Source organism: Candoia aspera, chromosome 3 (genome assembly GCF_035149785.1).
Source record: "Candoia aspera isolate rCanAsp1 chromosome 3, rCanAsp1.hap2, whole genome shotgun sequence".
NCBI classification, from domain to species: Eukaryota; Metazoa; Chordata; class Lepidosauria; order Squamata; family Boidae; genus Candoia; species Candoia aspera.
In genome coordinates this window covers 21,849,298-21,866,471 of record NC_086155.1, presented here as the reverse complement: position 1 = coordinate 21,866,471, position 17,174 = coordinate 21,849,298, and the positions used below count along the sequence as shown (strand labels likewise).

At 40.3% G+C, this 17,174-nt stretch overlaps 1 protein-coding gene across 1 annotated transcript in view; it reads left to right on the top strand.

Moving 5' to 3' along the window:
* Window positions 1–17,174, top strand: part of EYA2 (EYA transcriptional coactivator and phosphatase 2) — a 135,353-nt gene that overhangs the window by 70,225 nt on the left and 47,954 nt on the right. Inside the window, exon 5 of the mRNA XM_063297105.1 lies at window positions 2,454–2,570. Coding sequence (XP_063153175.1) covers window positions 2,454–2,570 — 117 coding nt within the window. The remainder of the gene's footprint in view (window positions 1–2,453; window positions 2,571–17,174) is intronic.

The following is a 17,174-nucleotide window of genomic DNA, read 5'->3' as shown; positions in this document are numbered from 1 at the left end:
TGAATCTAAATTTAAACTGCCAGCCCAGTTCAGTTCAGTTTATTTTGGCATGACTGGTTTTGTGGTAAGTTATATCAGATTCAGAAAATCCAAAACAGGCAGCTACACATTCTAACCCACTGCGTTGCTCCTGAGTTAAGAATACTAGAAACTCATTTAGGTTTTTTCAGTCATCCTTTAACGACTTTATAATTTTTCATAGTGGTTGTCCTTATTCAGTTCTTCAGCATTCTAGGTCAGTATTCATATGATCATAGTAGTCTAAAAGGCAAAGAATTGAAAAGAATAGATGTAAGGAGTTGGTGTTGTAAGTGAACAGCATTAAGAGAAAGATAATTATTAAATGTATGTTATGATCCATGAGACTATTGCATTCTTTTTATAATCAGCATGAAATAAAATGTAATACTTGGCCATGAGAGATGAGTTCAGACACAGAACATTTTTGTAATCTGCTGAAGCTTTTTTATGCAAGTGCTTGACAAATTTAATCCCTTAGACTTGAAATCCTGTACTTTCTTCCCATGGAGCTTATGTATGAGTAGAAATATACTATATAGGAACTCTTTATGATCCATCATATATCTTGGATTATAATTTTTGAAAGATAGTAAGTTAATTTAACACTGATTTTTAAAACATCATTCATAACTTTAAAAAAATTAAATATGTTCCCGATCAACTAAACAAATAAGAAAATTTAAAATCAGTTCTCTGTACAGGCTCTGTGGAAAGACGGGCCTTACAACACTAGTTTTTATCATGGTGGCTTGAGAAAGAATTTAGGCATTCTTTTCTGGAATCATATACTGTATGTATAGTATTAGCTGGATAGAAGCCAAGAAAAACACTGAACAGTTGTTATTAACAGCAGATGAAAACTAGTCCTTTGGTGACTGACTGGTGTCTTTGGGCCATTATTTTTTAAACATTTATTTATTTATTTATCTATCTATCTATTTATTTATTGCATTTGTAGACCACCACCATCCCAAAGGACCTGCAGTGGTCCACAAAGATACATAGATAGGGCCATCTGCCAGTAAAGTGTGCACAGTCCTTACATATTGTATAGATTACCTATTTGCATCTTCTGAACAATAATGTCTCCTCTCTTCCCCCCTCTCTCCTCATTACACCCACCATGTGATTCTGTGCATTCTGAAAAATCCCACCTGGCAGACAACCAAGAACAATGAAGTACTATTGTTTTTTTGGCTCAAAAGTAAAACTATCCCAGGTTCCTAGACAAAATGGAGAACTATGTGGAAATTAATTTGGTGCCAAGTTATTTCTCTGTCTGAAACAGGCTTCCAGAAAGCATCTGTCACTGAAGATTAATTGTGGCCAAGCCTGCAATGGGCTGAGTGTTCTGCATGCAAGTTGCCGATTACAATCAGAATACAAATGTCAGGGAAGGAAAAGCAATTTCTCCTACCGTATACCCACAAAAGTCCAACTCAGATACCAACAATTATGGAGTCTGCAGTTGTAACATATAATCTCCCATGGTTGCCCAAATAAATTGGCTTGTTTTTGGCATGGGAGGTTTGTTTGTTTATTCAAAAGACTTCTGTAGCTGCCAGTCGTATATAGCATAACCCTGGACAACTCATAAACAATAATAAAACAGCAAAAACAATAAAAAGCATAAAAGCCAACAAAAATCTTTCTGGTGCCCCAAACACAGCACACCAAGAACAACCTTTAGAGCTTCCCTGAGCTCCAGCCTCATGCTACTCCAAGGCTGGTGGGAAAAGCCAGGCCTTGACAGCTTTTTGGAAGGCCATGGGGACAGGGGTCTGCCGAATCTCGGGGGGAGGGTGTTCCAAAGGGCAGGGATATCTACCATGAAGGTAGGTGGCAGCATTTAAGGGAAGGGACCTGGAGTATGCCCACCCTGTCAGACCTAGTATGACTCCGGGAGAGGCAGTCCCTCAAATAACCAAGCCCTGTGCCGTTGTTATCCCATGAGCAAATTTGCCCCAATTTTTAAATGGCTGCAAGAAGCATTCATCATTCAGTGTTATTGGACCGACATGCAGGTTGCAGTGGGATCTGAAGGTAAAACGTGGTTTGTATGGTGTTCTGTAAGCATCCACGACCTCCTCCTGCAATTAATACTGAGTGTAAGCTGGATGCTCTACAGAAACATTCTGAAATGCCATTAATATAAGCTTCCTTCTTCTCTAAGATAGGAATAAGAGTGGGGAATTCAAACTGCCCCTCCCTGAGCAATTCCTTGTACAATTTCCCTTCCCTATCTTATACAGACAATGCTATGTCAGATTGCCCTTCGTTTTGGAGATTGTTCCATCTTCTGCTGGATGAATTTGGAGGGGGTGGGGAAGCAAGTTATAGGGGCAAGCACTGCAGAAAATTATCTTAGTACATCAAATACTTGATATCAGCTTCCTGATAATATATATATTCCTTCTTCTTTGTCTCCTAAGCCATCAAAACAGAAGATAGCCTGAGCCATTCACCTGGTCAGAGTGGGTTTCTTAGCTATGGATCCGGCTTCAGTACTGCAGCATCAGGCCAGACACCTTATGCTTACCAAATGCATGGTTAGTATTCAAAATCTGTTGCAGGAAAATGCAGTTACAGGGGTATCAATGTGCCTATTTTAGCATTGTGCTTTGCATTGCTGTAAGAAGAATTCTCAAGACTGTTGTGTTTCCTAGAACAAAGGCTTATTTTTAAGTATTAAAAATTGAAGGCTGAGATATTTCAAACAGCACTCAGAATGACATTGAGGCATCCTTGTGCTGCACAGAATAGCCTACTCTGTATTGCAGCGGGAGTAAATAGTGCTCACTGACCTCCAGTTAAAGCATTAATTTTTTTAAAAAAATTGAAAGTGTAAATCTTGCAAAATACACAAAATGCTATGAAATCATTATGTTCTTGCCTGAAGGCCCAAAACATTTTAGCCATTTCAACTTTTAAAAATATTTATTTATTTTTAATATCATGTCATGCAAAGTCTTGATGTTGCCTGAAAAGACCACTACCCCTATTTTACTGTTGCCCACTTCTCTACTTCTTTGCCCAACATTTTTCAGGATGTGGATTGCATTTAGGGTGAACAAGTCTGTTCCTACTTTATGTCATTTTATATAAGTCCCCATTTGTACATAATTCTTATTCTTAGATATTTAATACTTCTGCACCCTGGATGTGTATCAGTATACTGCATATAGTTCCTAGTTATAGGATGTAAGCAGTAGTATGTTGGATTGCAAGGTAGGCTCTAGCTTAGAGAGCCTGGCTTATGTGGAAAAGCACGAACAATGTTGGGGTAGAACTGGGCTTTGGTTGTGCTTGTGGCATACTCACCAAGCCATATCAAAACTGACCAGTAGTTACCTTACCTCCAGCAACTTGCAGTGTAAGAGGAGTAAATAAAGAACATGAATTAATGAATGAAAGAAAAAGAAAAACATGTGTGCCTGATCAAAGATGTAATAGATCTGAATAAGTGGTCTGATCTTGTGGCATAGAGTTAATAAATATGAAACGAAGGTATAGACTTAATTGTGAATCAAAGGGCTAAAATGTGTCAGAAAAATATGAAGTAGTGCCTTCTATATTATTATGGATGCATATGAAAATAGGAATGGCAATAGTTGCATGCCACTCTCCAGTGAATGGTGATAATGGAAAACCTAGAGATGAGTTTTGTGGAAAATTACGCAATGAATGCAATCCACGGGGGAAAAATATTCTACTAGGTGACCTCAAGTTGATGGTTGAGATGAGATGAGTGAGCACAGAAAAAGAACGAATGAGTATGCTGACTGATGATTAACTGCATAGAAAAAATGTGGTAAAAATGTGGTTTCAGCATAAGTCTATTCATACATACACATGTTAAAGTAAGGAATATAAATCTAAGATAGATTTGATTGTATATGATGAAAGACTGACAGAATTAGTGAAGAATGCAAGGGTGATGAGCGATTCTGAATATGGGATGGACCATTATTCTGGGTAGTGTCAATGGTAGATTGGTGGAAGAACCATAAACAATATGAGGTATGCAGATGACACAACATTATTGGCTGAAAATAAGGAAGACCTGGAAAAAGTGATTCTGAAAATCAAGGAAGAAAGTGAAAAAATGGGATTGAACCTTAACATCAGGAAAACAAAGATAATGACAACAGCAGCAGATGGACAAGTGATGTTTAAAATTAATAATGAGGAAATTGAATCAGTCCAGGATTTCATCTTTCTCGGATCAAAAATTGTTCACGATGGCAAATCTTCACCTGAAATCAAATGCAGGATAATTTTAGGCTGCACTGCAATGGTCAGCATGAATAAGATCTGGAAGAGCAAAGATATCACCCTAAATACAAAAGGCAGACTAGTCAGAGCAATAGTCTTTTCCATAATGATGTTTGGGTGTGAGAGTTGGACAATAAGAATGGACGACCGAAGAAGAACTGACGCATTTGAATTGTGCTGGCGTAGACTGTTACGTTTACCATGGACAGTCAGAGTAACCGACAGAGAAGTGCTGGACCGTATAAAACCTGATGCATCATTAGAAGCCAAAATTGTAAGACCACGGCTGACTTCCTTTGGCCATGTCATTCGTGCAAACTCACTAGAGAAGTCGGTGATGCTAGGAATTGTTAGCAGAACAAGAAGAAGGGGCTGGCTCGATACCATCAAAACAGATACCAAGGTGAACATCCAGCAGTGCTTGATAGGGCTGCATGGAGAGCTCTCGTCCGTAAAGTTGCCAACAGTCGGACACAACTGAATGGTTAAAGCAGCAGCAGTCAATGGTAGATTTTGGAAAAACGTGGGCCTGGAAGCGAAAAGAAATAAACAAAAGTGAAAGTAGAATGACTGCAATGCAGGAAAGTACCACACTTATACAAAAACAGTAGATTAATCTTCCATCAGAATGAATCAAAAATGGATATAAGAAAAGAGGATGTGGAAGCTGCTTAGAATCAAATAAAAATAGTGCTACAGCGTGCCATAGAAGTGTGCTGATAAGTTAATAAAAAAAGCTAATAAAAGGAAAGCTTGGATTGATAAACTGAAAGAGGCTATCTGCATGCATATAAGGATAGTCACAAAAAGGGAGGATGAGAGAAAGACACCGTAATGTGTGGTGAGAGAAAAAATAATTACAAAGAATGCAAAGAGATCAAGGAAGGTTCAGATTAAAAGAGCAGAGAAAAATGCAGAGCAGTTTTGATTGAAATCAAATCTTTGCTTTGGAAGTGAAAGAGGGATAAGCAAGGAGCCTCCAGCAGCATGTATGGAATTAAAATAAAAGTTACAAAACTATTTGAGATGAAACTGAAGTGAGAGAGTGCTGACATTTTAGATATTGTTAATTAGTTTATTTGTGAGATTGATGTCCCACTTTTAAAAGTACAACTCAAGGCAACTACATTATGCTTCCACCTCCGATTTTCCCCACAACAATCCTGTGAGGTGGGTTAAACTGAGAGAGGGGGACTGACCCAAAGTCACCCAGGCGGCTTTCATGCCTAAGGGGGGGATCGGAGCTTGGTTTCTGGTTTAGCACTTTGACTGCCCAGAGTTGCTGGGAGTCAGGTGGTGTACAAATTTAATAAATAATAATAACCACTGTACAAAACTGGCCCTGGAAATGGTAGTGATATATCAAAGAATCCTATATTATACAGAACGAATGTCATAAATGTTAATCTCCCCCACAAAATGACAAAAAGGAAGAAATAAGTTCTGTGAGAATGTTGAAAAAGGAATAGGCTGTAGAATGTGATGGTAAACTGAAGAACTGTTAAAATATAGATGTAGTTTGCTTATATAGTCACTGTACAACTGGTTTAATGTGTGTCAATTGACACTGTGATTTGTTTAACTGCATCAGTGTCTGACAATTGGAAGTATGCAGTTAATGTTCCCCTATATCAGTGATTCTTAAACTGGGGGTAATTACCCCAGGGGGTAATTTGGCATATCTAGACATCTTGAAATTGCCAAGGTTGAGAACCACTGCTCTAGTAAATTAGGGAGGAATCAGTCTGAGCCTTTTTCTCACACTTTCACTGTTCCTTGGGCTTAAAATATGCTTTTGCGTGTGTCATCATGGTTGCCTCTGCCTGGCTTCCCCGAGGTCATCTCTGACTTTTTACAGGACTTGACCTTGTAGTGCCCAGCCATTCCCTCATTCCAATCACCACCCCTGCCATCAAACCAAGCTTCACAAACCCAGTTGCTTTGCTGGAGCAGGACAGAGGAAAACAATTTGTAGACAGACAGAGGGTCAAAGGGTCCTTCCTCCTTGTTGATTCCAGGAGGGTTTCCCCATAATAAATTGTGCTGCATTCCCATCAACCCACCATAAGCCTTGGATACCATGAGCTTTCACTTTCTGAATTTCTCAACACGCATGGATCTGTTTTTCACAATTTTTTTAATTCTAATCTCTAATATAAACTTTTCTCACCAGGATAAGGCCTGAAGAAGACTCTTGTTTACTCAAAGATTTTCAATAGTTGAAAATGCTATATGGCTTCCATGCTGCTGATCCTGGTTTGATTAGTGGGTTGTATGAATCCAGACTGTTGGATTAATTGTGTGAACCCTGGACATTGGTTAATTCAATAATCAAGGTAAATGCATTGGGTGAACAAGACACTGAATGTTACTTCATTAATGTCTTGTGTGTATGTGTGAGCACATACATACACAAAGTAGTTTTAAGGGGGGTGTACTACCCAGAGACTCAAATTCTTTTCCAGCAAAAACAAATTAGCCTCAGTTGCTCAAAAGAAGAAAGAGTACACCCAACCATGTTTTTTTTTTAATGTCTTTAAAAAAGCTCTTTATCTCTGGACATTATTTACCTTTCCGAAGTGCTGATGAAAGCTCTTCATGGAATGCTTAGAACATTTCCTTCCTTCTACTGAGGAATGTGTTTTTAGAGCTTTCCCACACTGCATACACCTGGGAGGGCAGGCTGCCATTCTTCTCTCCCTCCCCTGTTTTCCCCAACTTTCACAAGCCTCTTAAAGGGAAATAAGCACTTCTCCCCCATGCATGTTGTAAGGCCTCATTGCCTTACATTAATGGTCTTGCTGGCTACACAGCCCAGTGCCTTGATCTGACAGACAAAAACAGCTGCAAAGGCAGTGCAGCCCCCCTGTGCCTTTCAAATCCAGTTGAGGTGTTCCTTACACTTGACCCTGCAGCCAAGGGAGAAGATGAATTCCCTTGGATCTTTTGACATTCCCCACAGCAAGTAACCTGGCCTGCTTGTGTTGGTTGCCTGGACACGCTTGTTCTGCTGGCATCTTTTAAATGCTGGAGTTGTGCCAGAAAGGGCCACTCAAATTACTCGGGGCCAAGAGCATAGAGCAACCCCGATAATCTAGGGATTCTAAGATAAAGATCTAGGGCTCTTTAGCTTAGAAGGAAGTTAACATGGTAGAGGTGCATACAGTTGTGCATGGAGACACAATTTTGGTCTTGTGATTTAGCAGGCTCCTTAGATTCTTGCAGCACTGTGAATTATAAACTTACAGTGATCTGAGCTTGAGCGGAAAAGTGGCCAGTCTTCTGCTTCTTATGAGAGGTGGAACTGGATGCCTTTTTAGCATACACTATGCCATGCTTTGAGTTGTATCCAAGGAATGGTCATAGAAAAGGACAACAGCTTGTCTGCAAACTCAGAGATTTCATACGGTACAATAACTTATGCAGCAGTTTTCATGCTAATGCTTATGGAATAGTTGCATAAGCAGAAAATCATCTTTGGATTTAGTTTCACTCCTGTCAGGGAATGTTTGGTTGTGTGTGATTAAAAACTACCCTCCTGTGAGTCAGAAAGTATCATTCCTATCCTTTGGTTCCAATGTTTTTAAAAAGGAAGATGGCATAAATGGCAGAACGGAAGGGAAAGTTGCACTGAGTTTTCTGTAGCAGCTATTTGTGCGATTTGTAGCTTTTGCACATAATTGCATGTAAATAGGAAAATAAAACACATAAGATTTCATTTTATCAGAAGGATTGACTTCTCCTAAAAATATTTTAATAATGCCTGGGGCAAAAAGAATTGTATTAAAACCAGATCCTGCCCTTTCCAAACATTAGGCAATTAGCAGTGCATGTTGCAGAAATATGCCAGCGTGTTACGTAACTGTGATACTGTTTACAGATAAATAGATACAGAATCAGCACACTATTTTTCTGTGCTCAGTGCATGTCCTAAGCAAGCAAATCTCAAAGGGTTCACCTAATGCTGGCATGAGAATCTGTTTAGCTTACTAGCCTTGATGGGTAGATATCTTCAGTGTGGTAATGTGCTATGTATCTGAATATCAGTTGCTAGGAAACTTGTGTAAGAAAATGCATCTAGACTTTTGTTCTCCTTAAAAGTTCCTAATAGCTGCTGATTAGTCACAGTGGGAACCAAATGCTGGATTAGGAGGTCCTTTGATCCAGTAGGGGTCTTCTTTGGTCTGTTTATCACTTTAACAAGATATCACAGGGCTCTTCCACAGCACACACTTTCCAGTTCTCCATCCCTCCATAGCAGTGTTTCCAATCTGAACAACTTCAGATGTGTGGGCTCAGTATTGCCATTGCTGAGAATTCTGGGAGTTGCAGTCCACACATCTGAAAGTTGCCATGGTTGGGAAGTGCTGCTCCCTCTTCCAAACCTCCTGGCTTTAACCCGCCTCGCTCTGTCTGGACGAAATTGAACAGAATCAGATGTGATACTGGAAGGAGTTCCTGTGCTCTGTATTAATGGGGCTGGAAAGATTCTCCTTGTCGCGACTGTGGTGCCGATATGCAAACTATTAAACATATTGTGCAAGACTGCCCATGACGTGTGTTCCCTGGCTCCTAAAAAGATCTGCACGAAGCAACACCAGAAGCGATTGCTTGGATAGCTGAACTGGACATCCAGTTTTGAGGCTACTAGTGTATCCCTTCAGAACTTTTGTATATAATTGTGTGGACTGTGTGTGTATATTTGCCTTTGTCCTGTCATGTACTCATCATGCGATATATACACACACTGCTGCAAAGCATACTGTACTGTCATTGTCTTCACTCCTGTCCATCTCAGGATGCTGAGAATGGGCAGGGAACACTCAGCTATCCCTGCCAGTTGGCCAATAGGAGACTACAAGAATAATCAGTCTGTTCTTTGCCCCTTGAGCTATGCACTCTGGAGTAACAAAAATCTTTTCACTCTATGCAGAAGGGCAAACCGAAATTGCTAGCCTCTCCTCTACCCCAATGCTATGTATGTTTGGCAGTTTGTAAAAAATCTCAACTGTTAGTACAAGGGGAAAGGATTTATGTTCTTGCAGCATATAAATCCCCATTAAAAGCTGTGATGATAGCATGACACTAGGTTTTGCAGTCAAGTGTTTTTCTCAGCAGCTGCAACCCTGTTTGTAGGTTGCAGTGTCAAGTGACTGTGTTGGGGAGAGGGAAGTAATGGCTTGTTTAAACTCAAAGGCTGGGAAGCAATTCAGGCATTAAATGCACGGGGCAAATGAAGCCTGTGTTGTTGTTTTTTCCCTTCAGAATGCAGAAACTGACTAGAAGGATTAAGATCTGGTTGGCTGATAAGGTTGCCTATAAAATCTACTAGAGATTTCCAAGTTCAAGTAAGGCGAGGCGGGGGAGTCAAGAGTTCTCCCAAACTCTTTTGCAAGTTGAATTGCTCTGCAACTTGCACAAGAGCCAGAAGATAATCAGCTCAGCTTCCCAAGGAAGATGAAGTTGTAGGAATATGTTTCTGTGGCCTTGATATTTGGTCAGTGCAAATGCTGTGTGTGGAGGGGCCCACAGTAAGAGCATGCTGGCGGGATGCCATTGCTACTGAGTATCTAGATCAGCTTTCCACACCCTTGTGCCTTTCAACTCCCATTATTTCTGGCTAGGAATAATGGGGAGTTGCAGTCCAACACATCTGGAAGGCAGTATGTTGTGGAAGGCAGATCTAGATTTTATTTTATTTTTTTGCATGGGGAAGGTGAGGGCCAAAGAAGGTCAGTTGAGTTCTATGCCCACAAGAAAACAAAAACAGAGAAACCCACATTGATGAGCTTCTGTGGCTTGTGGAATACACATTGCTTAAACTGGATACTCAGCATAAATCTTCTTTTACATGTTAAAGTATGTATGACAGTATTTATTGTACGCATTCGTGGCAGTGATTTAGATGTCTCACTCACACAGCTTTTGATATTTGTTACACACATTCCTTTGGGGGCCTCTGAAACTTGCTTTTGTGGTACAATTCTCAGTTCTTCCTCAAGAAATGTAAATTGTTCTGCATTATACACATTAGCTACATCTAGCATTGTGGAAAGTGCATGAGATGGAGAGGCTGTGTTCGGCAAACTCACTGTAGTGCTTCAGCTTCATAAAACTAAAACCTGCATAGAAATTAAATTGTCCCTTTTCTCCCAAGCTTCTCTCACAGCTGGTTTGTATTAGTTGCCATCTAAGACTGTGGAGGCAGAGTTATGCGGCATATCACCATGAATGCAAGAGAGGCCTCTGCTCAGGACAGCTTCGGCATCACAATATAAGTAATAGCAAAGACTGCTTTTCTTAAGAGCTACCAAGCATGAGGTTTCCTGTGCTAAATGTGCTGTGATTTAAAAACTAGTGTGATATGATGGAATAAGGGAGATACACCAGCCAGGAAATGAAGAGGAATGCTGTAGGCCTGCCTAGATGAAAAGCCTGTCTTAGACACCTCTAGGTTTGTCATTGCCTTCTCTGTAGCAGCCCCTGCCCTCTGGAACAAGGTTCCCCCCAAGGTCCAGATGACCCCCCACTCTGCTGTTCTTTAGAAGAGCCGTGAAGAGCTCTTCACCCAGGGCTTTGGCAAGGGAGAGTGACACTCCTCTCTTCATCGCACCCATTTTCTTTATGCTTTATATTTTATTGTAATTTCTTTGTTTGATTGCTGTGAGCTTCCCTGAGTCGTTGAGAGTCGGGCAGCAGACAAGTTTAATAAATTATTATTATTACTGTAGGGACAGTGCTACCTTCATTGCATTTGGCTGCCACCCAAGAACATAGGCCTGAATATGTAGCTGAATATGTCCCTCCAGCTGATGACTGCAAAGGATCATTTGACCAATGCTGAAATTACAGGTAGTCCTCATTTAACGACCATTTGTTCAGCAACCATTTAAAGTTACAACACTGAACAAGTGGTACTTATGACCGGTCCATGTAGTTGCAGCCATCATAGCATCCCTGCAGTCACGTGATCACGATCTGGGCACTTGGCTCACAGTTACAACATCACAGCATCCCGTGATCACGTGATCGGCATTTGCGACCTTCACTGTTGGCTTCCAACAAGCAAAGTCAATAACGAAGCCAGCAGGAGGTTGCAAATGGCAATCACGTGAAGTTGCGCTTAATGATTGCACAGGATTTGCTCAACAACGGCAACCAGAAGTGCTGGAACTGCTGCCACTAAGTGGCACAGTTACATGACTTCACTCTTTACAACCATGTCACTTAGTGATGGAAATTCCGGTCCCAATTACTGTTGTTAAGCAAGGACTACCTGTAATTGAATGTCATTATGTGCAATCATTTTGATGATGCAATTTGTTATCAAATAGTACTTTTAAAACAACAACAAAAAACAGAACCCTGCCAAGGACATATGGCCAAAGAAAGTACTATTTTGTTTTGTTTTTCGAAAATTCTACGTGAACACCCACAGACAACTGGCTTGCATTCTTGTCCCACTATATATTGTTCCCATGTTCTTTTATTCTTTTGCTTCCCTTTCTAAGTAGCCCCACAAAAGTCTTCCAGATACTCAGATTGCATAAGATATTTTCATACCAATTTGTTCTTTCTTCAGCTTACACTATGACCCATTCAGGTGTCCTGACTTCTAAGAATTCTGGTTTAATTGGTGTTGAACAGCATAGTGGTAACATTAGATGGCTCCAGCTAGACTGTTTCTATGGCAGTCAATGAAAGATTTGCCATTAGTGACACTCTAAGTTGGCATTGTACTACAGTACAATCTTGCGTGTATGTGTTGGGGGGGATTGTTTTTATTTACTCCTGGCATCTACAATGTTATAAGCAGAGTTAATAAACTAGTAGGATTAGTCTAATCTTGAAGCATTCCTCAACTTGCATTTTTATTTACTTTACAGTTGCAGCCATGTACAGTTCTGTGGTGTAGTGGCTAAGGCACTTTCTCAGTCTTTTAACCCTGAAGGAACCCTTGAAATACTTTTGAAATACTAAGGTGTTGTACTAGCACCAGGAGACCCATGTTGTAGTTCACCCTCATCTATAGAAGCTCCCAGGGTGCCTTTGGGCCGGTCCCTCTATCTCAGTCCTGTCTATCTCACAGAGTTTGTGTTGCATGGAAAGATTGGAAGAGCACCATGTAGACTGCCTTGAGCTCCTGAGCAGACAGGCAGGAGAAAGTCAACAAACGAATCTTCCCCTCACGTTGCAAGGAACCCAGTTGCTTGTTACATAGCTTTCACTGCCTTAGAATTAGAGTTTAGTTCCTAGGCTGCTATAATGCCCAGTCAGAAACAGGCTCTATTGAGTTCAGCTAAAGGGATGTAGACCATAAATCTTAATCTGATATCCTATCTAGAAGGTTTATTGATTGTTGTTTGATGTGGTTTCCTGGGATAGTGCATGTGAGTGGTAAATATCATGTGCATAAATGAGGGCTAATCCTTAGCCAGAGGAATTCATGAACGTTTGAGCCAGACTTTTAAAATATTTCTCACTTCTGCTGCATCCCTCAGACTCCTACTTGGAATCAAATCTGTTCACCGGACTACAACGCTAAGCAATAGCTGTAGTGCTTCTAGCTTGTGGAAAAGGAATTCTGCATCTAGTCTGAAGGGAGCAGCTGCCCCTTGTTCACACACATGGCCGGAATGGAGTGCACTGGAAATGTGATAGCCAAAAGAAAGATACATGTGTAAAACTTCTCACATGTGAAATTCATCTTTCTTTTTAAACACCAAGAACCTTGAACCAATATATTGTGGGAAAGGAACCAATTTCCATTAGCAGAATTGAATTACCTAGAATGGCTTCCAAGCTGGCAGCTGCAGTAAACTGAATCTCGAGACATAATAACCTAAATATACCAGGAAAACAGACACCTCAAAACTTGTATTACAGCTTTCCTTTTCCCATAACTTTTTCAAACTCTTTTTAAAACTAGGAAGCATATCATAGGGCATCCTGAAATTGTAAATTATGGTCCACAGGACCAGCCACATGTATATGGGAAGCCCAGAAGCCAAACAAGAATCTGGACAAGAAATTGGTAATGGTATTCAGATCATGCTACCTCTGATCTTGGGAATAAATTATCACCAATAGCTGTTGATAGGCTTGTTCTCTACTGATTTTGTTAAGCTCAAGTTCAAGCCATTTTAAGTTGGAGGCCATTGGCTTTCCTGTTAGTTAATTTCAGAGAAGCCCTTGTTGCAGTCTACACCAGAAAGCCCCTTGTGTACATTTTCCTATGCTAGAGCCAGATGGGATACTCCGCATATGCACAAAACTTTGAATTAAGAATAATGCCCTTGAAGAGTAACTGGAAGCTTCACCTGGTATAAAATGCAGTCACATGGGCAATTAAATGTGCCCCTAAGAAGACACACATTACACCTGTTTCGTGAGCTCCATTGGTTACCAGTTTGCTTCTGGGTCCAGTTCAAGGTGCTGGTTTTGACCATTAAAGCCATATATGGCATGGAGCCAGGTTATCTGAGGGACTTCTTCTTCCCCAATACGTCTACTTGTCCCATCAGGTCTGGCAGGAGAGGCATGTTGTGGGTCTTGTCTCCAAAAGAGTTCCATCAAGTCTTTTCTGCCATGGCACCCACTCTCTGGAACATCATCCCTCCCAAGGTGAGTTAGCCCCAACCCTCAGACCTCCCGGATGGCGGGCTGTTCATTGTTGAGCAGTGTCAGGCTTTACCCACTTCAGGCAGCAATGGAGCCACTTAGGTAAACTCATGAGAAAAATCCAAGAATTTAGAGTAAGTAGCATTTATTGAAGAAAGTTAGGAAGCCATAACCAAAAGAATGTTAAGAAAAGCAGTGGTTCAAAATCTAGATCTTCTGTTTCATTTTCCTTCTTGATCTAGGTAATGAAATTTTTGGCCCCTTCTTTTGAACAGGCTTGTTTGTTTACATCTGTCCATAGTTTTTGCAGTGATCAGATTTGGTCTTATCTTGTTTTTGCTGAAAGCATGATAACTCTTACAAAAAACTCTTATTTTTAGGGTTTTTTCCTGATGTCCAACCAAAATTTGCTTCCATGTAATTTAAATCCATTGTTTCTTGTCCTGTGTTCTGGAACAACTCTGAACAATTCTGCCCCATCTTCTACATGATAGTCTTTCAGCTATTTGAAGATAGTTATCACATCTTGATGTACTCTTCTCTTCTCTAGGATAAACGTACCCAGTGCCTCCAACAGTTCCTCATAGATTTTCCTTCCAGGCCTGTGGTCACCTTGGCTGCTTTTCTTAGGACCTGAACTAGTCTGTCAACATCCTTCCTAAAATACAGTTCCCAGAACTGGACACAATTCTCTAGATATAATCTTGGCCAGTAGAGAGGAACAGTGACTTCTCTTCAGTCATAGTTATCTTGTAAAAAATGTTAATAGAAAGGAAGTTTATCAGTTAACCAATGAATACCACAGCTTATCAAGATAAGATATGCACAAGTCTTCTGCCCACACATGAATCCATTTCATCCTGTCCCCTTAATTGTGAGCTAGGAAGCTTTAATATATTGGAAAGGAGGATAGAAGAGATTGGACCGCCTTCTGTTATGGATACTTTAGCATTGCAGAACCTTCATACAACATAGAACAATGCCAAGGAAGATCCTTTCCAATGTTTGTGGTTAGTAGCTTTCTGGTTTAATCATGATTTGTAGCAAAGGGACTATGCAAATGGAAGACAAACCTCTGTTTCCTGGCTACATTACTCCCGTCTCCTTGTCTGAGATGAAACTGAAGCTGGAAAAGAAAGATTGCCAAACTAGTTCTGGAAGCTGAAGTTATTCCTACTGATATGAATCACAATAGTGCACCATTTGTTATGCAGTGTAGAGAAAAAGAGAAAAAGTTGAAGCTTATTTGGGAGAGAGAAAAAACCTGTAAGGCATGGCAAAAAATGATATAGATTCAAAATTGCACCCAGCCTTATCTTCATTATCTCTCCAGTTAGGGCTGTGCAAATCATTCAATGTGTTACTTTACTTATAAGCATGCCAAGAAGACACTTCTGCAGGAAAATTGGAGGTCCTCAAAGCAGCTGTGTTTGTTTGAAATAAATGCATATTTTTACTGTGCTTATTTCTACCTCCCATGGATCAAACTTTAGATTGCAAGTTCCAAGCAGAACCTGGGCACTTTCAAAACCACCTTGCATGTTAACTGTTTAATAGTATTAATATACTCTGCCACTATTAACATTAAAATGACATTAATATAGGGAGGTAGCTGATACATTCCTCCAAGGAACTTGAGGTAGCATACAGAGTTCTCATTTCTCCCTCTTTTAGCATGTTATCCTCAGAAGCAGTTGAGTCTCAAATGCAATGGTTAGGCTCACACATTATGCTTGATCATAATGTTTTGGTTTTGGTTTAGCATGGTGTGTAAATCCCACCAGTCGTGGCTTAGTGAACAAACAACAGTAAACAAAATTGTGGCTTAGTGTAATATATGACTGGCCCATAGAATGATGGCATAACATAGTACGTGGCTGGCCAAAGGTGACCCAGTGAGCTCCATGATTCTAGAAGAGGGATTTTAGTTTAGAAGTTGAAATTAGTCTTAATCTGGAATGCTAGCCAGAGGATAGATTCAGACTATAATTCCAGATAGTTGGGACTATAGCTCCTGTAATCTCTTTACTAGCCATATTTGAGCTCATATATTTCCTAGAGCTCATATATTTCCTTATATGAGCTCTAGTCTAAAATGTAGTTAGATGTTTTCCACAGAGACCCAACAAAACCAGAATTTTACATGAATATCTAAAACACCAATCACTAGGTATTTTTAAATGGTGATTACAGTGAAAAATGAGCCTCAGTTGTTTCAGATTTGGGTTATAAAAATTAAACTTCTCGCTGTGGTTGCTTATTTCAATGTACAGCTTGTACTCAAAAGAAAAGCATTGATTTTGGAGGAACTTCTGTAGATTGTAAAAGTAGCAGTTTTCCTACTAGCAAACTAACAGCATTGCCTGGTGGAAAATTTTAAATTACTGGCAGTTGCTCAAATTTCAGTGACATGGACCTACGCATGCATGCACAGACAATACTTAGGCTGCAACATTTTTTTAAGCTTATTAAAATGTTTAAAGTTCAAACTTGCTTAGGCACACTTAGTTTTCCAAAACCCAATTCTCTCATGTTTGATTGATTGCCTTTCCTCGCTGCTTATGATGAAGTGTCCTCCACCCATACTTGAGTTGGCAGAAAGCTGTAACAGGTTGAAATTGTCTGTCCCCACTGCTGATCCCTGTACTGCTTCTATTACCTCTGTTTCAGGTCACTGCAGACATGTCAATAGTGGGTGACAAAATCAAGGACAGGGGTTGGCAACCCTCTCCGTAGGGGTCGAGGCCATGCTGCCTCTGCCATTTCCAGGGGACTTCTTGCTTCGCCCACACGAAGGTGACTGGTAAAGCCAGTGCCAAAATGGCTGTCTGAGGAGATAGCAAATACTCTCTCTTGTGTGCTGGGCAGATACGGTTTTTTTTGGGGGGGGGGAGGGTTGGATGATTTCAGGTGATGGGCCACATCTGGCCCACGAGCTGTAGGTTGCTGTCCCTTGTTGTAGGGCTTTTATACTATGGCTAATAGATATCCCCAAAAAGAACAGATGAGTATGTTAATTTGCATATTGATTTATGTCATGTTTGTATGATTTGCATATTAATTAACACAACATTTTCCACCATTTGGCCCGAACAGCTGCAGCCTATAACTTGGGTTTTATTATTTCTTCCTTTCAATCCTGTCTTTAAAACAGGCATTTCATAGGCCTATGAAATACTCCTTGAGGCTACCCTTGGATGATGTTAGAATAAGGAGGAAAATATTATTTTTACACAATATAACTATGACAACTTGTG